This window comes from Tachyglossus aculeatus, chromosome 7 (assembly GCF_015852505.1).
Source record: "Tachyglossus aculeatus isolate mTacAcu1 chromosome 7, mTacAcu1.pri, whole genome shotgun sequence".
Lineage (NCBI taxonomy): Eukaryota > Metazoa > Chordata > Mammalia > Monotremata > Tachyglossidae > Tachyglossus > Tachyglossus aculeatus.
Window position 1 is genome coordinate 31,384,719 of NC_052072.1, and position 27,506 is coordinate 31,412,224.

At 44.5% G+C, this 27,506-nt stretch overlaps 1 protein-coding gene across 1 annotated transcript in view; it reads right to left on the reverse strand.

The window, feature by feature from the left end:
• Nucleotides 1-27,506, reverse strand: part of PTPN22 (protein tyrosine phosphatase non-receptor type 22) — a 53,716-nt gene that overhangs the window by 17,193 nt on the left and 9,017 nt on the right. The window contains exons 2-13 of the mRNA XM_038749305.1: nucleotides 13,854-13,962; nucleotides 12,827-12,903; nucleotides 12,624-12,719; nucleotides 12,399-12,437; nucleotides 11,856-11,927; nucleotides 11,678-11,737; nucleotides 9,113-9,255; nucleotides 8,557-8,623; nucleotides 7,614-7,691; nucleotides 4,341-4,433; nucleotides 2,070-2,146; nucleotides 1,080-1,909 (exon numbers count right to left, since the gene is read on the reverse strand). Coding sequence (XP_038605233.1) covers nucleotides 1,080-1,909; nucleotides 2,070-2,146; nucleotides 4,341-4,433; nucleotides 7,614-7,691; nucleotides 8,557-8,623; nucleotides 9,113-9,255; nucleotides 11,678-11,737; nucleotides 11,856-11,927; nucleotides 12,399-12,437; nucleotides 12,624-12,719; nucleotides 12,827-12,903; nucleotides 13,854-13,962 — 1,741 coding nt within the window. The remainder of the gene's footprint in view (nucleotides 1-1,079; nucleotides 1,910-2,069; nucleotides 2,147-4,340; nucleotides 4,434-7,613; nucleotides 7,692-8,556; nucleotides 8,624-9,112; nucleotides 9,256-11,677; nucleotides 11,738-11,855; nucleotides 11,928-12,398; nucleotides 12,438-12,623; nucleotides 12,720-12,826; nucleotides 12,904-13,853; nucleotides 13,963-27,506) is intronic.

Consider the following 27,506-nt stretch of genomic DNA (forward strand, 5'->3'; position numbering starts at 1 on the left):
CATTGATAATCCCATTCACTAAGAAGCCCAGCCCCATTAACTCAGAAAAGTAAAAGAAGCTCACTGACTCTAATCTAATTCTCCCCCTTCAAGTAGCTTAGTTACCGTCAAAAATATGGGAGGCCCCCAAAATACATTTTAGAACCTTCCCTGAGCACTGGGTATAGCATCACAAACACCCCTTATTTACTTGAATAATAATAATAATAATAATGGTATTTGTTAAGCGCTTACTATGTGCAAAGCACTGTTCTAAGCGCTGGGGAGGTTACAAAGTGATCAGGTTGTCCCACGGGGGGCTCACAGTTTTAATCCCCATTTTACAGATGAGATAGCTGAGGCACAGAGAAGTTAAGTGGCTTGCCCAAAGTCACACAGCTGACAGTTGGCGGAGCAGGGATTTGAACCCATGACCTCTGACTCCAGAGCCCGTGATCTTTCCACGGAGCCACGCTCTTAGAGCTGTTGTCCACACAATTATTTTAAATTCACTGAACTTTTATTTTGTATCATTTAGGCTTGCATTATTTTTCTCAAAAACTGATCAAATGTTTTATCTCGAAAGGATCTTGAAGCGAAGCACCACAAGGTGGCATAGCTGTCAACCGATATTACAATTTTTCTTCCCTCGGCCCCCAGAAAAAGCAGCTCAAAGGGGAAAGGATTTCTAGATAAACATTTTGTTTTAATTTTTAGACCCTTGGCACTGCTGGTCTGAAGAGTTGGTTTTTTTTTTTAATGGTTTTTGTTAAGCACTTACTATGCGCCAGGTACTGTGCTAAGTTCTGATACTACTTGGGTTTTGGGGACGGGGAATCAGTCAATCAATTAATCAATCGTATTTATTGAGCGCTTACTGTGTGCAGAGCAATGTACTAAGCGCTTGGGAAGTCCAAGTTGGCAACATATAGAGACAGTCCCTACCCAACAGAGGGCTCACAGTCTAAAAGGGGGAGACAGAGAACAAAACCAAACATACTAACAAAATCAAATAAATAGAATAGATATGTACAAGTAAATTTCTTCTCCTGAAATTCAGTCAATCCTAGGATGATTGCTAGACTTTTATAATAACTTACCCTGTATTGCTGCCTCTCTGCTGACAGGTGGGTGCAAATAATTGGCCTGAGGTCCGGATGCCGGAGAGTTAAATGGCAGGGAGTCAGAGATCTGGGCTTTAGAAGTTGCAGGGGACAAAGAAAAGGTAAAAGCAGGTCCATCTTTCTCTTTAGAGAACTCAACACATATTGGAGATTCAGGATTAGTGAGAGGTGATGGTGAAAAATAAGGATCTTCTGCTGAGGAAGTATAAGGATGTGGCCTATAGGTATCGTGAAAATGATGTTTTAGACCACAGGCACCAGGCAAGCAGCATTGAGAGCCACATGATCCTGAATAATTTAGTTCCGCAGAAGAAGAATTGAGCTGCTTCTGAGTCTGTAACGCCCCAGAGAAGCAAGAATTGCTCAACTGAGTTCCCAAGTGAGGCAACGGATCTTTCACTTCTAATTCCTTAGCTTCTCTCTTCCGGGTCGATTCAGAGGGAGTAGATTTGGTCCGTGTTAATGGTGCTTTTACAGTGGTAGGTCTCTCCGTTGCATTTGCAGATTCTGAGTTAGGATAGGCCTCAGCCAAAATGGGTGTCAAGTCCAAACTTTGATGCTTCTGGAGTGTTTCCCCAACTAGTAGAGACACCTCTGTATCCCGTAGCCGTCGTGTTTTAGCATTTTTGTCGTTGTCATGGTCTCGTTCCAAGGCTTCAAGAGAAATGCTCTGTCTAACGGGATAGAGATTGGATCCCTCACTTTCATGAAGTTCAGAGGTATTAGAAGTGGAGGATGAGGTCTGTTCTATGTCTTCTTCCACCACACTTTCATTCTGTTGGCACATCACCTGCTTCTCAGCTGCACTGTTACAGAAAAAAATGATAAGCGTAACAAAATGATGACCGTAACAAAATGGTAACCATAATCCTCCAAAGAGGCACAGTAATGATTCACAAACATAACTTTTTCAGCCCTCTGGATCAATTTGGTGTCTATTTTGACCAAGGATAAAACTATACTCACCTGCCTGGTAGTTGGAGAGAATAAGGATCTGCCTCGGGATCTGGACTTTGTTCGACTACTGGGTGGTTTGCTATAATCTGTGGAAAAAGGGAGATAGAGCTTGGATTTCCATCAATAAATTTCTCAAAAATCTCTACGGTGAATCATAGAGAGAAATTTCTACATGAAAATTTTCACATTAGGGATTAAAGAAAAAATAGTGTCGTGGAGGGTCTCAGTCAATACTTAGTATAAGTAGCCTGAACTTGATAGAAAACTATCCCTGTAGAACTTAAAAATGTTTCCCAATAACTAGACTCCATCCTCCTCTCTCAGTCCTGTCCTTTATTTACATCAACTGGACATTCCCTCTATCCTCTTTGCTTTTTCCACTCACACCTCTGCGTCTTTTTCTTTGTCATTCCATAGTCACCAATTCACTTCTCTCCCCTACAGTTGTGTCTTGGACTCTGAGCCCCAAGGAGCCTGAAATTCTTCTCCTTTAAAACATAGTACCCTACTGATTTGAGAGAGTTTTTTGTATGTACATCCTTGTCGGTTACCCTGTTTTAATGTTTTAGTGTTTCATTCCTCCTTATTTAAATGTCACTTGTTCTCCCTCCCACTTAGACTGCAAGTCCTACCTGGGCCAGGGACTGCATCCAACCTGATGAGTTTGTTCCTACCACAATGCTTATTATAGTGCCTGGCACATAGTAACCACTTAACAAATATCACAGTTATTATTATTATCAGTTCCCTCTCCCAGCTTCTATTCTTTGATGGGACACCCACGAGGGCCAGGGCTGGTGTCTAATTCTCACCTCTGTCTACTCTCCCTGTGTTTAGTACACTGCTCCACACTCAAAAGTGCTTAATACTGTTACTATTCCTCCTCCCTTGAGTCAAAGTACAAGACCTGATTCCTCCAGTGGAAGTGGAATAATGTCATTGATCAGAAAATACAACTCACAACATCTAAGCTTTTTCCAACAGAACTCTAACTTTATCATTACAAGTTAACAAAAGAGAACGCTCTTTACTGTCATTCGCCTGTTACCAATTTATAAATCCCGTATCTAGAGGTGAGAAAAGTCAAGAAAGATTTAAATTTTGTGCAGTTCCTGGTCCATTGAATTTTACGCAATGGTACTAAATCTAAACCCCTGGAAAATCTCATTTTTCTAAGCCCTCATTTCCCCCTCCCGCCCTCCCTTTTGCAATACTTATCATCATCATCATCAATCATATTTATTGAGCGCTTACTATGTGCAGAGCACTGTACTAAGCGTTTGGGAAGTACAAATTGGCAACACATAGAGGCAACACATACTTATGGCAACACATACTTATGCACTTGGCTGTGTAACCTGTAAGCCTTTCAATACTCACCCTGGCCGCACAGCACTTATTTACATTTCCGTGTGTTCTACTGTTTCCCCTACCTGTAATTTATTTTAATGCCTCTCTCCCTTTGTCGACCATAAGCTCCTTATGGGCAGGGATTGCATCAACCAACTCTGTTATGATATACTTTCCCAAGCACTTGCTCCAGTGTTCTGCACACAGTAAGCACTCAATAAACACAGTGACGAACCGATAAGCATCAGTACGCTGACACCTAGAAGTCTCCCTCTGTCTTGGAACCCCAGTCTGATTTCTGATTCTTGACCTTCAGGCTTGCTCATTCTCTACAATCAGATCTGTATTTGGTCAAGCAAAATGCATTTGATAGTCTATGTACTTCAGTTAAGAACTGTTGGGCTTTGTCAAAAGTGTCCTCAAAGATCAGTCAGGCCTTCACCGTCGAGATAAGACTTGGGCAGGAATTGCAAAACCACATCCGGACTCAATTGCCTCTCTGCTTCTGTGTAAGCCTGACCACTTACTTCCAACCCCCACTCAACTGTCTGCATTTTATGAGACTAGAATTCACCACGGAAAGTCACAACCTTAAACTCTTGATTTTAAGTTGAAAGTACGGTACAGGGCTAATGGATGCAACACAGACTATCATTTTTTCTTGTTCTAAAGGTTTTTCGATAAATGCCCTCCCTCCGGCCCCCCAACCTCCCCACCCCCAGTCTGTAAGCCCCCTGTGGGCAGGGATTGTCTCTATTGCTGTATTATACTTTCCAAGGGCTTAGTACAGAGTTCTGCACACAGTAAGTGCTCAATAAATATGATTGAATGAATTAATTAATTTTTGAAAATGGTTAATGATTAATTAAGTCCTCTTGAATACGAGACAAAGCTAAAATGCAAAAGAAACGAAATCGATCCAAAACCTACCTCTGTACTGGCCAAATCCTGGGAATCTGTAAGTACTTGTATCTGTCTTAAAAAGAGCTCTGTGATGGCTTTATAGACCAATTCATATTGTTCCTAAAAAGCAACAAAAAATATTAAAAAACAAATAAAAAACTGTGGCACTGTAGTGTAAGTTAGAGGAGTCGTAATACCAATCAATCAATCAATTGTATTTATTAAGCGCTTTATGAACCTACCAGAGGTTCATAAATGAACCATTGCTACATGCTAAGAAGGATCAGTCACCTTTCTTCCTTTCATTCATTCATTCATTCAATCGTATTTATTGAGCGCTTACTGTGTGCAGAGCACTGTACTAAGCGCTTGGGAAGTACAAGTTGGCAACATATAGAGACAGTCTCTACCCAACAGCGGGCTCACAGCCTAGAAGGGGGAGACAGACAACAAAACAAAACATAAAAACATATTCCTCAGGATGCAGGGTTGTAGGTAACAACAGGTATTTTAGATTTGCATAAAAACCATGGTGCATTCATTTAACTATGATGAGAGGATTTTTCCAAGCTCTGACTTTATTGAATACTAGATATAGAGCCCTACAAACCTTCCTCATGGCCCTCCAAAATGAATTTTTAGCTGGATCTCAACATAAGCATCCAGAACACCCAGCAACTGACAGGTGGCTGAATTTCAACTTGAAGCTTTTAAAAAGAGGAGGGCCGGAAAATAAAACTGGAAACATAACACCAGCGAGGCTTCATTTCCTGGGTGGCAGTTGGAGAAGTAACTAAACCAAGAGTGGCTATGATCACTGAGTTATTTGTTCCACTGGCTCTTTGATAAGATGAATAGAAAATATTCAATCTCCAAATCAGATCCTTTTAGACTCTCTGGATGAGGAATACATTTCTGGCAGGATTCAGCTGGGAGTTCAGAAAAAATATTTTATAGAAATATTTTCTTCTTCAATGCTTGACCATATCCTTAAATTGTAACCATCCGCCTGGACCGATTCCTTTCATAGCTAACAGTAGCACCATCTCAATTTTAATAAAAACTTTCCCCTTTCACAAGTGAAAGATAGAAAACGCCCACAGTCATTACATAAAATACTGTTTTGTTCCACCACCTGTTAATGGAAAAAAATCTAAGCCCCAGAGAAAGGCAAACTGACACGTTTATTGAGCAATCGCTCCTTCTTATTTGACTTTCATCTGTCAAATTGCTTACATTTTTTGGCTTAAAATATCTGTCCAGCATTAAAATTGGAAAACAGAACTCTTTATTCCTGGATCTGGCTTGGACTTACTACGTGCAGCTAAGAATCTTATATTATTAAGCATAATGATAATTATAATAATCAATTACTCAATATGTCCAAGACTGAACTCCTTATCTTCTCTCTCAAACCCTGCCCTCTCCCTGACTTTCCCGTCACTGTAGACGGCACTACCATCCTTCCTGTTTCACAAGCCCGCAACCTTGGTGTCATCCCCGACTCCGCTCTCTCGTTCACCCGACACATCCAATCCATCACCAAAACCTGCCGGTCTCACCTCGCAACATTGCCAAGATCTGCCCTTTCCTCTCCACCCAAACCACTACCTGGACTGGATTACTGCATCAGCCTCCTCTCTGATCTCCCATCCTGCCTGTCCCCACTTCAGTCTATACTTCACTCTGCTGCCCGGATTATCTTTGTGCAGAAACGCTCTGGACATGTTACTCCCCTCCTCAAAAATCTCCAGTGGCTGCCTGTCAACCTATGAATCAAGCAAAAACTCCTTACTCTTGGCTTCAAGTCTCTCCATCACCTTGCCCCCTCCTACCTCACCTCCCTTCCTCCACTCCTCTGCCGCTAACCTCCTCACTGTACCGCGTTCTCACCTGTCCCGCCGTCGACCCCCAGCCCACGTCCTTCCCCTGGCCTGGAATGCCCTCCCTGCACACATCCACCAAGCTAGCTCTCTTCCTCCCTTCAAAGCCCTACTGAGAGCTCACCTCCTCCAGGAGGCCTTCCCAGACTGAGCCCCCTTTTTCCTCTCCTCCTCCTCATCCCCCTCAACCTACCTCCTTCCCCTCCCCACTGCACCTGCATATATATTTGTACAGATTTATTACTCTATTTACTTGTATATATTTACTATTTATTTTGTTAATGATATGCATATAGCTTTAATTCTATTTGTTCTGACGATTTTGACACCTGTCTACATGTTCTGTCCCGTTGTCTGTCTCCCCCTTCTAGACTGTGAGCCCGTTGTTGGGTAGGGACCGTCTCGATATGTTGCCGACTTGTACTTCCCAAGCACTCAGTACAGTGCTCTGCACACAGTAAGCACTCAATAAATACGATTGAATGAATGATGATAAAAAAAATCTATTTCTTGTCTATTAAGAAAAAATAGTGATCCATTTCTCCCCACACCCATTGCAGAGCCATTTAGAAATAGCATCCATATTGAACCAGTCTGCCAGTGTTTGAGAGACAGGCTTAGTGGAAAGAACACGGGCCTGGGAATCAAAAGACCTGGGTTCTAATCCCAGCTCTGCCGCTTGCCTGCTGTATGACCTTGGGCAAGTCACATAACTTCTCTGTGCCTCAGTTTCCTCATCTCCAAAATGGGGATTATGACTCTGAGCCCCATGTGGGTCAGGGGCGGCAACCAATCTGATAACCTTGTATCTACCCCAGCGCTTAGAATACTGCTTGACACACAGTAAGGGGTTAACAAATACCATCATTAATTAATTCTCTTTAATTAATTAATTAAAGGCTGTTTTCTCCAGACTGTGGTTCCCTTTTGAATAGGGAATACCTTGCTTTTTTAGAATGCTTTTGTTTTTCCAAGATGCTTTTATCACAGTTATCTGATTTAATCTTCCCAACATCCTTGTGTGGTTACTTTTTTAATGTTTGGAGGGTACAGGGGAGGACACGCAGTAGGCTAGTAGGTATGCCTGTTTCTCTGAAAGCACCGCATACACTGCTCAAGATCAAATGACCCAGTCACCGACTTAAAACAGAACAGCCAAACAGCTCACCAAGTTTTTCCAACATGCTTTGTAAGAAGAAATGCTGGGTCTGTGTCCCAAAGATACTCAGAGGAGGAAAGTGTGAGCAACAAGAGGGAACTCAGAATTTTGGAAACTAAGAGCCAGAGGGATACGTGGAAATGAGAAAGCACTTAGCGACACTGACACCATAAGATAAAGATAAGGAGGATTGGCTTTACAGCCAAGATAGAGAGTAGGTAGTTTCAGATCCCCAGGTTCGGTGACAATAGTTCATACCTGAGTTTGCACTAATGAAGGCCTCTGCGTTCTCATTTCCTGAATCAAACTAAAAATATTGAAGTTCACTGGGATTATCTGACAAATAAAAGAAAAGAAAATTTTTACTGCGTTTGGTTTGATCTTTGTTAGCCAACTTCCCTTCTTCCCATTTTCTCTGCTTTTTTTTCCAGCTGGGGACCACCTGTTTGAATCTTTTTAAAGTGGGAGATGGTTCTCACCACGGACCCAGGCTGCAGTCATGACACAGAGATTGGAGATTACTGGGGTTCGGAACACAAGACCGTCACACATCCAAGTTTTTAATGCCATATTAGCTATGTCTTTTAGCAAATGTGCGTCAGGAACATATATACATAGAGAAAGTATGGCAGACAACAAAGTTAGCAAGCATAGAAGTTCTCGTGACAATCAGCTTAACTCAGGAAGCAGTGGAGTCCACACCCAGCTGAGAGGAGGGGGCGGTTTAACAAATTGTCAAAATCGTTTTTCAAACATTAAGAATTTGCCGAAACAAAAACACAAGTCCAGGCGTATTTCCACGGTCTGTCATGCTGGGAAGGTGATGGAGCTGTTAGTAGTAGAACTTGAAGTTACAAAGTGAGAGGCTGAAAACATAAGCAGAACACTGAACAGAAGGGAATGAATGTGCATCTGAAGTAGACAACTGAAAAATGGCAATAGAAGCTGCTACTGTCAATTTAAATTCAGGAAAGACCCAGAGAGGCCAGGTGTGGAAGAACAAGACAGATGCCATCGACAGCAAGATTCTTATGGTTAAGGCAGTTGGGCAGTCCCTGTAAATCAATCCATCAGTGGTATTTATTGAGTACTTACGGTATGCAGAACACTGTCCTAAACGCTTGGGAGAGTACAATTCAATACAGCAGGAAGACATGATCCTGGCCCACAAGAAGCTTATAAACTGTAAGGAGAAGCTCACCCCATCTTTCAGGAGCTTCCAGGTATAGTCAATGGCACAAATAACCCCAGTCCTTCCACAGCCAGCACTGAAATAAAAAAGCACAAAACGGTGAGAAATTGCAGAAAGGGAATCATAAGTACTGTGATCCAGTGTCGGGTGGGGAATGGAGGCCACGGAAGCAATGAGATGGTGATAGATCACAGTCAATGCTCAGTAGTTACTGACTGTCAGACTTCTAGAAAGACGGACCCTCACAGTACAGCCTAGTCCTTTAACTTCTTGGGGGTGTCGAGTCCTCTCCCTGCAACAGGTTCAACGTAAGCTTTATTGAAAACATTTTAAAAATGCCAAAGCATCCCATTCAAGTTTCAGCTAAAAGAATTTGCTCATGACACCAGGTTTTCCCTCTTCTCTCTGTTTTCTATACTTTATTCCTTGCTAGGGAAAAGGAGATCAGCAGCTAAAAGAACCTGGCTCCAACCCCCCTCCCTAACCTCACTTGTACGATAACTCCCAAGGACCGCAGCATCACATATTTTCCAGGTAAGATATTCATTCTCAAGCAGCATTGTACCTGCAGTGAATGCAGATGGGGACGTTGTCGTCCTCTTGGTAACATCTCATTTCCCAGATGAGCTCAAGGATGGGATCTATGGATGAAGGCACATCATGATCCGGCCAGTTCTTATAATGAAACTGATGAATGGTTCGGGTTTCCTGCGAGAGAGGGCCAGAAAGGAAGACGAACCGTGGGAAGGTGTAGGAGGTTCCCCGAAAAATCAGCCACACTCGGCCCTGAGGTCTGGATGGCCCCTGCAAAAAAGTTATACTTCCCCTTTGTGATAAAGCATGGGACAGCCGTGACTGCAATGCCCAGGGGAGCCTACTTACTATTGCCCCTTGCGAGGCCTTATATTTACACATATTCCTCAAAGCCCTCTCACTTCCATTATTTTGACTAGGGTGACAGTCCTTTTCAACTCCGAGTCTTAGGGGAATTAACAGGGAATGGGAATCCTTGCTTTATCTTGCTGTAAAATGGGGTCAGGAATTTCTGTGGGCAGAAGAGTCCAACAAAATGACTGCCCACGGTGCAGTGGGATGACGTTATTCTGTCACATTGTGCCCCGAAGCCACAGCTGCTCGGTAACAACTCTTGATGCTGGCAGTGAGGCTGGCACCCTCTTCCCACCGCCCAGTCCGAGCCCTAGCCAGAAAGCGGTAGATAAAGGAGAAGTGGGGGAAAAGTGTGGTATAACAGACTGGCACCAACTCCTGTGCCCACATCAGGCCTTGGTGTGTCCCGGTCTCCCACAGCTGGAAGGATTGGAGAAGCAGCGTGGCTTAGTAGGAAAGAGCCCGGGCTTTGGAGTCAGAGGTCATGGGTTCAAATCCTAGCTCCACCAATTGTCAACTGTGTGACTTTGGGCAAGTCACTTAACTTCTCTGGGCCTCAGTTACCTCATCTGTAAAATGGGGATTAAGACTGTGAGCCCCACGAGGGACAACCTGATCACCTTGTAACCTCCCCAGCGCTTAGAACTGTGCTTTGCATGTAGTAAGTGCTTAATAAATGCCATCATTATTATTATTATCATCATTGGTGGGGCGATGCCAGGTGGGATCAGTCAATGCTATTTATTGAGCACTTACTCTGTGCAGAATACTATACTAAGCACTTGGAAGAGTACAGAGAAGCAGCGTGGCTCAGTGGAAAGAGCACGGGCTTTGGAGTCAGAGGTCATGGGTTCCAATCCTTACTCCGCCACGTCTGCTGTGTGATCTTGGGCAAGTCACTTAACTTCTCTGGGCCTCAGTTCCCTCATCTGTAAAATGGGGATTAAGACTGTGAGCCCCACGTGGGACAACCTGATCACCCTGTATCCTCCGCAGCGCTTAGAACAGTGCTTTGCACATAGTAAGTGCTTAATAAATGCCAATTATTATTATTATTATTACAGTACAACAGAGTTGGTAGACATGTTCCCTGCCCACGAGGTGGCAATTTAGAGGTGAAGAGAGACATTAAGAGAAATTACAGATCTATAAGTCAGTGCTCTGGGGCAGAAGGTGGGGAGATGTGAGAGCAGAGCTGACTCTGAGGCACCCTGGGTATATTTGAAAATCCCCATTCCTCCCTAATCTAGCCCATAGGAATGTTCAAGGGGGCACAATACCTCCTTTTCCTCTCCAGGACTTGGCCAGGCTCGCTACTGCCAGAGAGTACAGCAGAACATGTCTCCTAGGTGGAGGGCAGGGAGCCGAGGGGGAAGGCGGGGAAGGAGGAGAGGTGGGGCAGGTGGAGGGGCAGGTGGAGGGAGGGAAGTGACCTACTCTGTGGCTCCATCTTCAAATGAGTGGTCAGTGGTTTTCTGGGAGTGACTTGGCCACAGCATCTTCGGCAGCTATGGCCCAGAGGGGCAGGAGGGGCTGGCCAGGGGACCACTTTGCTCTCAAAAATCTCTGGCAAAGGTGCTGTGGCAGAGGTAAGGAGATCAGGCAGAGTCCCCGGCTCCTCTGAGCAGGCAGGGGAAGACCCCTTGGACAGTCAGCCTGCCCAGGTGAATGATTCTCCCTCCGAGAGGGGCTGGGGCTTGTGAGCCATAGGTTGCAGACCTCTGCTTTAAAGGTTTTTCCACAGTATTCCCCACACTTTATATATTCCATGTTCCTTAGTATCTCTGCAACACCAACCTCTTTATCCTAAGGTTTGGTTTTACTGGAGATTGATTCACTGTGCTCTCAGGATAGAAGACTGGATTTTTAATTGTACTTAAAACAAAAGGCATAGGGATGCAAACGTGACCTATTTTGCTGAACTTCTCCTCCATGCTTATCCTTCCTCAACCTCCCTTTTCTTCTCTCACACACACGTGCTCAGGGGCACACACACACACACACACTAAGAAGTAGATATTATTTTCTATTTGGAGGACAGGACTAGCCAATTGTAATGAGGAAAATATCACTGTCAGGCTAAGTAGTTTTTAGGAATGATGATCCAGTCAAAGGATTTGCATACCGTAAGTGCTCAATAAAGATGATTGATTGATTGTTTTGTTATACTAGAACAGGGAGTGGCAGCCCGTCTTCTAGCTCACTAACGGGAAAAGAAAGCAGAGAATCATCTCAGACTTACACTATATAACTTTGCTTTTAGCGTCCTGATCACATAATCCGATTTTCTCTCTTCAGCTTCCTAGAGGAGAAAAGGGTTTGAAAGTTGGTACCATCTAGAGACATAAATAATGCTTTTGTTTCTTCAGTGTGGCGATCAGCTAAAGGAGCACGAGAGAAGGAGTTGCCACCATACTCACACAGGATATGGAAAAGGGGCCAAACTGCAGACCGGTCTCTCCCAGCTCAGGCCAGTAGCGCTCACACTTTTTCTGCGGCACGAAGCAGAAAACCGTTATTTTCTCGCTGGCCTTCTGTTTACAACTGCCCGCATCCTGCTAAGACCTTCGCCTTGGTAAGAGACAAGCTGAGTTCAACGGCAAACCCTAAGTGAAATTCTCTGCTTCCTGTCCCAAGGACTTTTCACTGAACCACTTGGGCCTCGAACCCAGATAGTTTTTTGAAGTTTGGGGGAGGGAGGAAGTGTAATGGAGAACTCACTGATGGGAAAGGGATTTGGGATAGGAAAATAATTTGGAGTCCCTAAACCAAGCCCTAAGAAAAGGGAATGACGGGCTCTTTTGATAAAATTTTTAATCCTGGATATCTTCCTGACCCCCCAAACTGTCCTGATGTAGCATCAGGGCCCATTTAGAGAAAGTCCCACCACTGATTCTTTCTCCCTTTCCTCCTCCACTTCTCCATCTCCAGGCTAAAGGACCCTCCCGTTCAAAATGACTCACCTTTCCCATTTCAAACTCCATGCATGCCATAACTATGATCTGGAGGAAGGAAGCAGAATGAAACTTAAGAATTCAGCTAGTGGACCCCTCGATTATCCCAGGAAGCTCTGGGATCAGCAGATGATAGGGAAACTCTTGACAAGAAACTGCATTCCCTAATCCAACACTCCCTACCGGGCTGGAAAAATCAGTCACAGAAGCGCAAGCTACCTGGGACCTACCTACCAGGACACTGTATTCCCAGATCATCCTCCAGAAGTCCAGAAGCGTAGTAGATAAGGGGCCTTGGGTGGCAATATAGGCTCTAGGCCCATACACTCCCTAAAATGAAATCCAGATTCAGGAGTGGGACCACAAGTACAGTGTACTCCAACTTCCCCTCCCCTTCTCCAAGCACCTAAGAAGAAAGTGTGGTATCTTCTTATTACCTTGATGAAGTTGGCATTGATGTAGTGAGAGTCTTCATCAGAGGTTATCAGAGACAGCTCCACCCGGCTGTGATCAACTAATGGAAAGAGGAAAAAAAGAGAGGAAATCAGAGGCCGAAGCAGTAGCAAACACATGGAACCAGCAGCATATGATGACGATGATGATTATGGTATTAGTTAAGCACTAATGGGCTGAGCACTGCTCTAAGCACTGGAGTAGATACAAATCAGGTTGGACACAATCCCTGTCCCACAAAGGGCTCACAGTCTGTAGGTAATAATAATAATAATGGCATTTATTAAGAGCTTACTATGTGCATGGGAGAGTAGGTATTGAATCCCCATTTTAAGTGAGAAACTGAGTCACTGAGAAGTAACTTGCTCAAGGTCACACAGAAAGCAATTGGCAGAGCTAGGATTAGAACTCAGCTCCTCTCACTCCCAGGTCCATCCCCTTTCCACTACGCCTTAGACTGTGAGCCCACTGTTGGGTAGGGACTGTCTCTATATGTTGCCAACTTGTACTTCCCAAGCACTTACTACAGTGTTCTGCACACAGTAAGCGCTCAATAAATATGATTGATTGATTGATCAAAGCCAGAGGCAGAGCCAGCTGATTCAGGAAAGGGCCTGAGTGAAAAAGGGGCAGGAGTGACTTTGTGCCAAGAAAAAGAGCAGTGGAATTTAGAAAAAAAAAATCAGTCAAAGGCATTTGTTGAGCACTTACTGGGTACAGAGCATTGTATTAAGTGCTTGGGAAAGTACAATGCAATAGAGGTGGTAGAAAAGATCACTGCTAATAAGGAGCTTACAGTCTAAGGAGGGAAGACAAAGTAAAATTAATTTCAGATAGGGAAAACAATAGAGTATAAGATATGTACATAAGTGTGGTTGGTGTGAGAATCCCAGTGCTTGAGGGGTACATAGCCAAGTGCAGAGGGGAGGGCAGAGAGGGAAAATGAGGGCTTAGGGAAGGCCTCTTGGTGGAGAAATGATTTTAGAAGGAATGAAAATGGTTGACACTTACAGGGCAAGATGTCTTTGTATCTGTTTTTCTTAATATTCTCTGGCTTCTCAGATACTGCGGTAGGGTATGTTTTGTCCACCTTGTACTTGGTGGACTGTCTTTTCAGCTTCTGTACCGAAACAAGAGAACGAATTGAAACAGGTTACAAGTAAAGCAAAGATGAAAAATGAAGAGCAGATGACACAGAACTGGGAGTCAGGAAGTCTCATGTCCTCCCCCTGGCCTGGAATGCCCTCCCTCCACACATTTCATTCTGTTAACATGTTTTGTTTTGTTGTCTGTCTCCCCCTTCTAGACTGTGAGCCCGCTGTTGGGTAGGGACTGTCTATATGTTGCCAACTTGTACTTCCCAAGCGCTTAGTACAGTGCTCTGCACACAGTAAGTGCTCAATAAATACGATTGAATGAATGAATGAATGAATGAACGAATGAAAGTGAGTGAGACCCTTAGACTAGAGGTGAGCGGTCAGCCTCTGCTCAGCCCTCTCCCCCCGACCACCTTACCAAAGTAAGCACCCACTGTCTCAGCCTGCCTACCTTGTGGCTAACTTCTCTCTGAGTATGTTCCTACACACAGCGCATCAGTGGCATCTGAAGAAGTGGAAAGATCACAGCTGTGGCAGCCTAGCCACAAGCAGCTCAAACTCAAAGACACGCCTAGGACGCAAACTTAAAAACCTGAAAACATTTGTTGGTAAAGCACGGTCTATCCCATTTTCAAATGCCAGGTGATTAAGAAGCTAACAGTTTCTCTGGATGTTCATTTCTTCTCACATGACAGGAAAATCACTAGTATTTAGGTTATGCCGCCTGTCCTCTGAAGAGTATTTCTTTTCACGTAAAAGAGAACGGAAAAGTATCGCTGAATATAACTTCCCCACTCTCCAGAAAAGACATGAGGAGTTTCCATTTGAAAAGCATTCACTTTTCTTCCTGAGCGACCTGGACTACAGCGCATGGTAGTGAGACGAGAAAGGTGAGAGATTCACTCCCAGGCTGTTCTCAGCCCCGAAACCAGGAATTTTAAATTCAGTTATCTAGACACTCCAGGGAGCTGTGAAGCATCCTTTTGAATCTGTCGCTTTTTCCAGTTCTACTACTCAAATTTGCAGACTAGTGATATGAGAGATTTGGGAAACTGCCAACAGGACTAGTTTTCCCAGAGTTCCGTCCTTTCATATTTCATCCAGTGGAGATACTGACCCAGTTTCAAGAGTTAGTGGAAAGAGGAAAAAGAAAAAATCAGTGCCTTTATTAGCTGGCCACAAAAAGTGGTTTGGACAAGGGAGAGGGTTAATGAGGTCTCTCAAGGTCGTGTTCTTCTTTGGAGTAGAACACGTGCCTGGGAATCAGAAGGCCCTGGTTTCTAATCCCAGTTCCACCACTTGTCTGCTGTGTGACCTTAGACAAATCACTTAACTTCTCTGTGCCTCAGTTACCTCATATGTAAAATGGAGATTTAGACTGTGAGCCCCATGTGGGACATTGACTTGTCTAGCTCACCGCTGACCTCCCACCCACGTCCTGCTTCTGGCCTGGAAACCCCTCTCTCCTCATATCTGACAGACAATGACTACCCCGCTTCAAAGCCTAACTGAAGGCCTTCCCTGACTAAACCCTCCTTTCCTCTTCTCCCACTCCCTTCTGCGTCACCCTGACTTACTGCCTTTATTCACCCTCCCTCCCAGCCCCAAAGCACTTGGGTGATAACTGTGAATCTGTAATTTATTGATTTTTATTCATGTCTGTTTCACCCTCTAGATGGTAAACTCAGTGTGGGCAGGGAATATGTCTATTTGTTGTTGTATTGTCCTCTTCCAAGCACTTAGTACAGTGCTCTGCACACAGTAAGCGCTCAATAAATTCTACTGACTGACTGACTGCTTCCAACCTGATTAGCTTGTATCTACCCCAGGGCTTAATACAGTGCCTGGCACATTCACTCATTCGTTCATTCATTCAATCGTATTTATTGAGTGCTTGCTGTGTGCAGAGCACTGTACTAAGCACTTGGAAAGGTACAATTCGGCAACAGATAGAGACCATCCCTACCCAACAATGGGCTCACGATCTAGAAGAGGGCACACGGCAAGGTCGCTGAACATCAATTGATGACATTCACTGAGCGCTAAGTGCCGAGCACTGTACTAAGCACTTGGAAGAGCACAACAGAATTAACAGACACGTTCCCTGCCCATAACGAGTTTACAAATGCCATTAAAAAAAAGTAGGAGGTGACTGAGGATCACCGGATCCTCAATGGAAAAGAGTAACAGGCTTCACCTCTGGGCCAAACACCCTGAAGTTACTGGCTAGAGCAGCTTCCCTGACAGGATGTGTGCAGACCTTAGAGGAAAATAAACGCCCTGGTCACATTACAGTTGGCCCAAAATAGCTCTGTGGTCTCTCAGGAGTTCAATAGACTGTTCAGATCTCTGAGATGCTGTGCTGATCTGTGAGTGGAGGCTCAAGTAGCCAAGGCCGGGGTTGGCAACCCACATACCCAGAGTCAAAATGGCCTTCTAACAATTTTGAGTCATGCTGCTTTACTAGTTGTATGGAGACTTGGCGGTGGTAGGACAGCACTCATCCTTTCTACCACCCCCCCTTCAATCAATCGATGGTATTTATTGGATGCATATGATGTGCAGAGCACTGTTCTAAGTGCTGGGGAGAGTACAACAGAATTAGCGGATACGTTCCCTGGCTATAACGAGCTTACAGTCTAAAAGGGGAGAAAGACAATAGAAATAAATACTTTATAATATATCATTTAAAGACATGTACATAAGTGTTGTGGGGTTGAGGGTTGGGCAAATATCAAAGTGCATGGATGGCACAGGAAGGAGAGCGAACCGGGGAAAAGAGGGCTTAATCCGTGAAAGCGTCTTGGAGGATACGCTTTGAAGTTGGGGAGAGTTGTGGTCTGCCATTTGTGGAGGAGGAGGCTAGCAGGAGGACTTGGGAAAGGGGTAGGCATTGAGATAGATGAGATTAGGGCAGTGTGTGAGGGCTGGGCTGTAGTAGATCAGCGAAGCGAGGTAGGATGAAGTCAGCTGATTCAGTGCTTTAAAATCAATGGTAAGGAATTTCTGTTTGATGCACAGGTGGATGGGCAGCCATTGGAGTTCCTCAAGGAGTGGGGTGACCTGGACTGAACGTTTTTATTGAAAAATGATCCGTGCAGCAGATTGAGGTGTGGACTGGAGTGGCGAGAGACAGGAGGCTGGGAGGTCAGTGAGGAGGCAGATGCGGTAGTCAAGTGGGATAAGATAAGTGTTTGGGTCAGCCTGGTAGCAGTTCAGATGGAAAGGAAATGGCAGATTTTAGCAATGTTGTAAACCGACAGGATTTGGAGGCAGATTGAATATGTGAGTGGAATGAGAGAGATGAGGTGAGAATAATGCCAAGGTCAGGGGATAGGGAGGACAGTGGCAGTGCAATACGAGTAGCTGGATGTGGGGACGGGACAGAAAGTATGTCACCACTGCAGCAAAAACAATTGTTGCTCATGTTCTGCTGGTGGTAGGCCATACCTCTCCCCTCTAAACCACTGGGGTGTGAGCAGTTCTCACCCAAATGGCAAGAGACAAAAAAAGGTCCATTACTGTATTTCCCTGGGTAAAATATGCAATTAATCCCCTCTCAAACTCGTGAATGTGGTATCATTGTCTGCAGTGTCACCTTTGAGCTGAAGGAAAACACATTTACTGGTTTAAGGATGATTAGGACGTGGCCCCTCCTTGGGAGGCAGATGATAAAGACACAATCAGAGTCTGTTCCATGGCTAAATAAAGCAGTTGGCAGCTACCCACGATTATCCTCTTCTAGAGTCATGGTTCTTAAGGAAAATTCTGTGGTGGCCATGATAGTGGCCACAATAAACTCTTAGAAACTTCTTGAATCTCTTCATCATGTGAGTTGCCCTTCTCTTTACCTTTTTTCAGCTTAACTATGTCCTTAAAATATGGTGACTAGAATAGCATGTAGTACTACTGGTGCAGGCGTATCATGATGCCATTCTGCTTTCCTTCCCACCTCATGATTCCTCTGCATCTTAAGTGTTCAAAGCCATGTTTTTCAATGTGTTCATATGAAGCAGATGCTAAAACTGTTGGTGCAGTTTTCTCGAAAGCTCCAGAGCCCTCACTAAAACATATAATAGGGCTTCTGGGTGAGGAATAGGTTGGCTATATTCCGGCTTTTACAACAAATGACCTGGGTGGTGCCTGGATTCACCCCCAGATGCTTTTATGTTCAGTGCTGTCATTTTCATCACCAAGCCTCTCTCTACTAAAACACCTAATACCGAGTTCCACAGTTTGAACGGTGGCTGAGTTCACCTGGACCTGGAGTAAGCACTTAATACAGTGCTCTTGCACATGGTAAACGCTCAAAAAAAGTACCAATAATTGATTAAGTTGGAGGGGAGAAGTCCCTCAAGAGAAATACTCTAGGATCGCTTCAACTTGACAAATTTATGCAAAACGGTCCATGTGACAACATTAATTTACCCTGCGTGTCTGGTGTAATAATAATAATAATAATAATAATAATAATGGCATTTATTAAGTGCTTACTATATGCAAAGCACTGTTCTAAGCGTTGGGGAGGTTACAAGGTGATCCAGTTGTCCCATGTGGGGCTCACAGTCTTAATTCCCATTTTGCAGATGAGGTAACTAAGGCACAGAGAAGTTAAGTGACTTGCCCAGAGTCACACAGCTGACAACTGGCGGAGCCGGGATTTGAACCCGTGACCTCTGACTCCAAAGCCCATGCTCTTTCCATTGAGCTATGGGGCAGACATCTTGTGCACCTCCACGTTTGATATTCTCTGATTTCCTACTACAACTCATCACATTCATTTCTCTCCTCTAATGCCAGCCCACTCACTGAACCTCCGCCTCATCTATCTCTCCGCTGAAGCCTCACCCATGTCCTGCCTCTGGCCTGGAACTCCCTCCTCCATATTCTGTAGACCATTGCTTCCCCCACCTTCAAGGCCTAATTTAAATTACGTCTCCTCCAAGAGGCCTTCCCCAATTAAGCCTTCATTTCCTCTACTCCTTCTCCCTTCTGGGTCACCTAATGCTTGTATTTGCACTCTTTATTCACCCTACCCTCAGCCCCATGGCACTTATGTACAAATCTATAACTATTTATGTATATCAATGTCTGTCTCACCCTCTACACTGTATGTTCCTTGTGGGCAAGCAATGTGTCTACCACCTCCACTACATAGTACTCTCCCAAGTGCTTAGTACAGTGCTCTGCATGTAGTAAGTGCTCAATAAACACAATCCATTCACTGACTGATATTCACAAAGACCATCAATGACCATCTAATGAAAAATGAGTTGAGTGAGTTCTGGCCCTGACTCTGTAGTGACTCCCTCCAACAAATCTGAGTTTGTCCCTTCCCAGCTCTGTGAGTCAGTGAACTATTTTGGAAAGGGCTGTGACTGACAAGCATCCTTGCAAAATTCCTTGGCTTTATTAAACACCCTATATGTGAAAGATTAGCAGCTCCGTCAGCCTGGAGACTGACATTACCGCTGTCTTAGACTGTAAATGCATTTGCATATAGTGTGGGATGCTTAGCCGCCCATGGACAGGTGTTAAATGTTCAAAGCCACCACCACACTGAACAAGAACAGAAAGTTAAAAAGAAAGACAGACTTCATAATCACCTTGCTTCTAGAGACATTAGAAAATTTATCTAACCTTCATTTCACCAACATGGTCCTCTCCAGGTTCACCTCCCATCTCATGGGGGTTATGAGCACTCAATCTATTTATTCACCCCACTCTCAGTACCACAGCACTTATCTACAGATCTGTAATTTATTTATTCACTCATTCATTTATTCAATCATATTTATTGAGCACTTACTGTGCAGAGCACTGTACTTGGGAGAGTACACTACAAGCATAAATAGACACATTATCTGCCCACAATAAGCTCACAGTCTAGAAGTGGGGAGATGGACATCATACCAATAAATAAATTACAGATACGTATGTAACTACTATGGGGCTGCTACGGGGGAAGATCAAAGGGAGCAAGTCATGGCGTCTCCCCCTCTAGACTGTAAGGTCCTTGTAGACAAGGAACTTGCGTATTAACTCTGTTATATGCTACTCTTCTAAGTGCTTAGTAGAGTACACTGCACAATGCAAGCGCTCAATAAATATGATTGATGGTTGATTGATTGACTGACCATGAACAGTTTGCAGCCTGGCTAAACTATGGCTGGTTCGGGAATGAGCTTGAGTCTCCCCCTCCCAGATCACATTTGACCAAACTCCTGTTCTAGTTTTCTTCAGGGAGTCTAGGCCATTTTAAATTATGAAAGACGAAATTCCCAGCAAATGCTGGAGCCACTGCGGCGGGTGTGTCCTCCCCAACTCCCAGGAGCAAGCTTTGAGTCCAGGCTGTGTTAGGGGCGCCTCCCTGTCCCTCGTGTAACCCTAGTTGGACTGCAAACTTTCCAATGTGCACATTTTAAAACAAAAACCTGACTCAGGAAAGGGGTGAGTCCAACCGCTATGCTAGCCTCATGGCTGCAGACTTCAAGGGATTCACCAAATAGCAAGATCACTTTCCATAAAGATGCCGTTCCCTCATGGAATCACACTCCCAGATTGTGAGATCCTGGAAGGGAAGGGTCCATGTCTAATTCCCACCTCTATACCCTTTTCTCTGCACAAAGTAAGCACTTAATAAATATCATAGCTACTACTATTCTCTGACTGCTCCTTTTAAGTTTCTTTCATGGGCTCCTCCTCTGACACCCTTAATTGTGGACATCACTCAAGGCTCAATTTTGGATCCCCTTCTAGTCTCCATTTACACACACTCCCTTGAAGCCTTGAAGAACTAATTCACTCCAATGGTTTTAATTACCATCCTTAAGTAGATGTACTTCCCAAGTGCTTAGCACAGTGCTCTGCACACAGTAAGCACTCAATAAATATAATTGAATGAAAGAATGATTCCTAAATCTACCTCTCCAGCCCTGACCTCTGTCCTTCTCTGCAGTCTCATATTTCCTCCTGCCTTCAGAACATCTCTACTTGGATGTCCCTCCAACAGCTCAGTCCTAACATTTCCAAAACAAAACCTCTCGTCTTCTCACCCAAACATTGTCCTCCCCCTGAAATTCCCATCACTGTAAACGGCACCACCAACTTCCCTGTGCCACAAGCCTGTAGCCTTGGCCTCATGCTCAACTCACTGCTCTCATTCATCCCACTTATTCAATCTGTCATGAAATCCTGTCAATTCTACCTACACAACATCTCTAGACTTCATCTTCTCCTCTTCATCCAAACTGCTACTATGCTGATTCGAGTACTTCTCATCTCCCACCTCGATTATTAGAGTAGCCTCCTCCCTGACCCCCTGCATTCTATGTCTCCACTCTCCAGTCTGTACTTCATTCTGCTGCCTGAATCATTTTTCTGAAAAACCATTTTCCCCTCCCCACAGCACCTGTATATATATTTGTACAGATTTATTACTCTATTTATTTTACTTGTACATATTTACTATTTATTTTGTTAATCAATCGTATTTATTGAGCGCTTACTGTGTGCAGAGTGCTTGGGAAGTACAAGTTGGCAACATAGAGAGACGGTCCCTACCCAACAGTGGGCTCACAGTCTAGAAGGGGGAGACAGAGAATAAAACCAAACATATTAACAAAATAAAATAAATAGAATAGATGTGTACAAGTAAAATAAATAGAGTAATAACTACGTACAAACATATATACATATATACAGGTGCTGTGGGGAAGGGAAGGAGGTAAGGCGGGGGGATAGAGGGGGGAGGAGGGGGAGAGGAAGGAGGGGGCTCAGTCTGGGAAGGCCTCCTGGAGGAGGTGAGCTCTCAGTAGGGCCTTGAAGGGAGGAAGAGAGCTAGCTTGGAGGATGTGGGGAGGGAGGACATTCCAGGCCAGGGGGAGGACGTGGGCCAGGGGTCGACGGCGGGACAGGCGAGAAGAGGCACAGTGAGGAGATTAGCGGTGGGGGAGCGGAGGGTGCGGGCTGGGCTGGAGAAGGAGAGAAGGGAGGTGAGGTAGGAGGGGGCGAGGTGATGGACAGCCTTGAAGCCCAGGGTGAGGAGTTTCTGCCTGATGCGTAGGTTGATTGGTAGCCACTGGAGGTTTTTGAGGAGGGGAGTAACATGCCCAGAGCGTTTCTGGACAAAGACAATCCGGGCAGCGGCATGAAGTATGGATTGAAGTGGGGAGAGACAGGAGGATGGGAGATCAGAGAGGAGGCTGATACAGTAGTCCAGACGGGACTGATGTGCATATAATGATGTGCATATAGCTTTAATTCTATTTGCTCTGACGATTTTGACCCCTGTGTCCATGTTTTGTTTTGTTGTCAGTCTCCCCCTTCTAAACTGTGAGCCCGTTGTTGGGTAGGGACCGTCTCGATATGTTGCCGACTTGTACTTCCCAAGCTTAGTACAGTGCTCTGCAAACAGTAAGCGCTCAATAAAATATGATTGAATGAATGAATGAATTCAGTCCATACCTCCCCACTCCACTAAATCTTCAGTGATTGCCTACCCACCTCCTCCTTAAACAGAAATTCCTTACCATCGGCATTAAGGCACTCAATCAGCTCTCTCCCTCCTACCTAACCTCACTGATCTCCTTCTACGACCCAACCCTCACACTCTGCTCCTCTACCACCCGCCTATTCTCCGTACCTTGATCTCGACTAGCCCATTGCCAACCCCTCGTGTACATTCTTCCTTGGGCCTGGAACTCCCTCACCTTTCATACCCAACAGTACACTACTCTCCCCACCTTCAAAACCCTCCTGAAGTCACATCTTATCGAAGAGGCTCAACTAAGCCCAGCAATGTGGCCTAGTAGATAGGTGAAAGCCCGGGAGTCACAAGGACCCGAGTTCTAGTCCCGGCTCTGCCACATGTCTGCTGTGTGACCTTGGGCAAGTCACTTAACTTCTCTGGGCCTCAGTTACCTCATCTGTAAAATGGAGATTAAGACTGTGAGCCTCAAGTTGGGCAGGGACTGTGTCTAATCGGACTAATTGGCAACTACCCCAGAGCATAGAACAGTGCTTGGCACATAGTAAGTGCTTAAGTACCATAATTATTATTATTATTTTTCCCCTATGTGCCCTCCATTCTCCATCAACTATGAACTTGACTGTGTATCCCTTAAGCAGTTTGATTCAGTCATTCATTCAAGTCATTCAACTGCATTTATTAAGCATTTACTGAGTGCAGAGCACTGTACTCAGCACCTTGGGAAACTATAATAATAATAATAATAGCATTTGTTAAGCACTTACTATGTGTCAAGCACTGTTCTAAGTGCTGGGGTGGGATACAAGGTAATGATGTTGTCCCACATGGGGGTCACAGTCTTAATCCTCATTTTACAGATGAGGTAACTGAGGCCCAGAGAAGTTAAGAGACTTGCCCAAAGTCACACAGCAGACAAGTGGCGGAGTAGGGATTAGAACCCATGACCTCTGACTCCCAAGCCCGTGCTCTTTCCACTGAGCCACGCTGCTTCAACGTTACAACAATAAACAATGACATTCCCTGCCTGCAATGAGTTCACAGTCTAGAGGGTGGGAGACAGCACACTCAACCCAGTCCCACAATGCTTAAGTAAATATTACTATACTCTACACTATCCCCTATTCCTAATTTAATTTAATCTATTTTAATGTTTGTCTCCCCCCATAGAATATAAGCTTCTCATGGACAAGGATCATATCTATCAACTCGGTTGTATTGTACTTTCCCAGTGCTTTGTTCACAGTAAGCACTCAATAAATATCATTGATTGATTTCTATGAAAAGGACACTTTCAATTTTGAGGAGAGAAAGCTTTTTTTATGATATTTGCTAAGTGTCTACTATGCGCCAGGCCCTTATTAAGTGCTGGGGTAGATATAAGATAATCAGGCTGGACACAGTCCATATCCCATACGGGGCTCACAACTTTAATCCCCATTTTACAGGTGAGGTAGCTGAGGCACAGAGAAGTCAAGTGAGTTCCCCAAGGTCACGCAGCAGACAAGTGGTGGTGGAGCTGGGATGAGAACCCAGGCTTAAAATAGTGTTTGACACATAGTAAATGCTTAACAAATACCATAAAAAAAGAAATCTGGGTCCTCTGACTACCAACCCTAGTGGTCTTCCCACTAGGCCATGCTGCTTGGACTTAAACTTGGACTTAATCAACCCTCAATCAATCAATCAATGGCATTTATTAAGCACTTACTGTGTGGAGAGCACTATACTAAGTGTTTGAGAGAGCAATACAATAGTGTTGTTAGATACGATAATAATAATAAGAAGAAGAACTGTGGTATTTGTTTAAGTGCTTACTTTGTGCCAGGCAAAGTTCTAAGTACTGGGGTGAACACAAGCAAATTGGGTTGTACACAGTCCCTGTCCCAAGTGGGGCTCACAGTCTTAATCTCCATTCTATTGAAGAGGTAACTGAGGCCCAGAGAAGTGAAGTGATTGCCCAAAGTCACACAGCAGACAAGTGGCAGAGGCAGTACTAGACTGTGAGCCCACTGTTGGGTAGGGACCATCTCTATATGTTGCCAACTTGTACTTCCCAAGCGCTTAGTACAGTGCTCTGCACACAGTAAGTGCTCAATAAATACGATTGATTGATTGACCTTCTGAATGAATGAATGATGATGGTATTTGTTATAAGTTTTGTTTTATCGTCCATCCCCCCCCTTCTAGACTGTGAGCCCGTTGTTGGGTAGAGACCATCTCTATATGTTACCGACTTGGACTTCCCAAGCGTTTAGTCCAGTGCTCTGCACACAGTAAGCGCTCAATAAATACGATTGAATGAATGAATGAATGACTGTTCTAAGCGCTGGGGGAGATACAGGTTGATCAGGTTGTCTCACGGGGGGGCTCACACTTTTAATCCCCATTTTCCAGATGAGGGAACTGAGGCCCAGTGAAGTGACTTGCCCAAGGCCACGCAGCGGACAAGTGGCGGAGCCGGGATTAGAACCCAGGTCCTCTGACTCCCAAGCCTGGGCTCTTTCCACTAAGCCACACCGAAGCTCCTCGTGGGCAGGGAGCATGCCTGTTGACTATTGTGGTGTCCTCTCCCGACCGCTTAATACAGTGCTGATGTATAGGACTGAATGTCTGCCTCCGCCTCTAGACTGTGAGCCTGCTGTGGGGTAGCCCGCCGTATATGTTCTATATGAATGAATGAATAGTGAGCGCTTAACAAATACCATCATTATTATTATTATAACTTGTATTGATGTCTGCCTCTTTATTACTCTATTTATTTTACTTGTACATATCTATTCTATTTATTTTATTTTGTTAATATGTTTGGTTTTGTTCTCTGTCTCCCCCTTCTAGACTGTGAGCCCGCTGTTGGGTAGGGACCGTCTCTATATGTTGCCAACTTGTACTTCCCAAGCGCTTAGCACAGTGCTCTGCACACAGTAAGTGCTCAATAAATACGATTGATTGATTGATTGACCTTCTGAATCCCAGGCTCATGTTCTATCCACTATGTTATGATCCTTGCCCTCAAGGAGCTCACAGCTTAGTGTATTCCCTCTTATCCTAACTGGAAGTAATGTGACACAGATAAGGGTGGGGAGAGCACATATTCATCCTCTGTGTCCCACAGGTATCAGCTAGGCTTCGCAATCCCATTTAACAGATGGAAAGATGAATCACTATAAAACTAGAGAGAAGACATCATTGTCAAGATATGGGATAGATCTAAAGAATTCCTGGCTTCTGGATCTGTGCTCAAACCACGGTGCCATTTTATCTGTGTTTCGGCAATTGTCTGCTGTATGACCTTGGGCAAGTAAGTCACTTAACTTCTCTATGCCTCATCTGTAAAATGAGGATTAAGACTGTGACCCCAATGTGGAATGGGGACTGTGTCCAGCCTGATTAGCTTCTATCTACCCCAGCATTTTGAACATAGTAAGCACTTAACAAATACCATTAAAAAAAAGGTATCGGTGAGAGAGGCACTGTAGTTGCAGCCAACATGCTGAAGCATTGGGCCTAACTGAGAGCGAGGGAGTTTGACTCCCATAAGCCACTCATCTGGATCAGCCACATCCTCTCATAAAGAGAGAACTGATCCCCAAGAATGGGATCTGCCCACAAAGAGATAACTTCCAAGAGAGTGTGGGCTTAGTCCCACTTCCCCTGTTCTCTCCCCTCTATGGAGCCAATTGAAGTATTTCTATATCCAGTCACGGAACATCACCTTCACCTACATTTGTACAATCAAAACTTACAAGGTAAGTCCTAATTGCAGACGCCTAAGAAAATATTGTTACTAAACCCACGCTTGTGGCGAAAGGCTTCCTGAATCTGCGACTAATGAACCATTAGCAGAAACCCCAGGACTTTTTGGCCTGCAGGGGTGGCACCATTCTAGGAGGGACTTGGGGGGCCGGGGGCCCTGATTTCCCCCTCTCCATCCCCCCCATCTTACCTCCTTCCCTTCCCCACAGCACCTGTATATATGTTTGTACATATTTTTTACTCTATTTATTTATTTTATTTGTACATATCTATTCTATTTATTTTATTTTGTTAGTATGTTTGGTTTTGTTCTCTGTCTCCCCCTTTTAGACTGTGAGCCCACTGTTAGGTAGGGACTGTCTCTATATGTTGCCAATTTGTACTTCCCAAGCGCTTAGTACAGTGCTCTGCACATAGTAAGCGCTCAATAAATACGATTGATGATGATGATGATGATGATTTCCCCTTCCCTTCTTCAAGATGAGGATGCTCACCCCAGAGGTGTCTGCTCATTTGGGGAAGAGAGAAGCAATAGCCCCAAGTTGAGAAACACAATGGAGGGAGTAAGGAGAGAGGAAAATGTAAATCACTCTCATTTAACAAGCAGCAGGGCTCCCCAATAGTTCCGTGACATTGCGAGTGAGTTGGTGGGTGAGTCGGTGAGTTGGCAGGTGAGTGGCGAGTAACTCATAGTTGTTCTCCCTGGGAACCCGAACTGGCTTCAAGCGCTTAGTACAGTGCTCTGCACATAAGCGCTCAATAAATACGATTGATTGATTGATTGATTGGCCCTCCTCTGTGTCATCGAGGAGACTCCATCCCATCCTACTTTGCACCATGCCGGCGGGAAGGAGAAAAAGCAGCTGCAGCTTGAGGTATCCACAAAACCTCGGGAAAAGTGGTGGCTACTGTAGTGGTCACCGTGGCTCTGGGTGCGTCTTGGGATCTGAGCCACGAAGAGCCTGAAATTCTGCTCTTCTAGCCACAGTATCCTACTGAATTTTGTTTATTATTTATTGTAGTTGTTTTTCAAGCTGTTTAAATGTTTTATTGCTGCCAGTCCTCTTTTCCCCTTACATTCTTAAACTGGGAGCTCCTGGAGGGCCAGAGATCAGGTCTAATTCCCCCCTCCAAACTCTTCAGCGCTTAGAACAGTGCTTGGCACATAGTAAGCGCTTAATAAAGGCCATTATTATTATTTCCCAGCACTTAGTAGTCTTCAGCAACAGTAAGAGCTTAATAAGTACTATTTCTACTACTACTAATCAATAAACAGGATTTATTCAGAACTTACAGTGTGCAGTGCACAGTACTAAGAGCTTG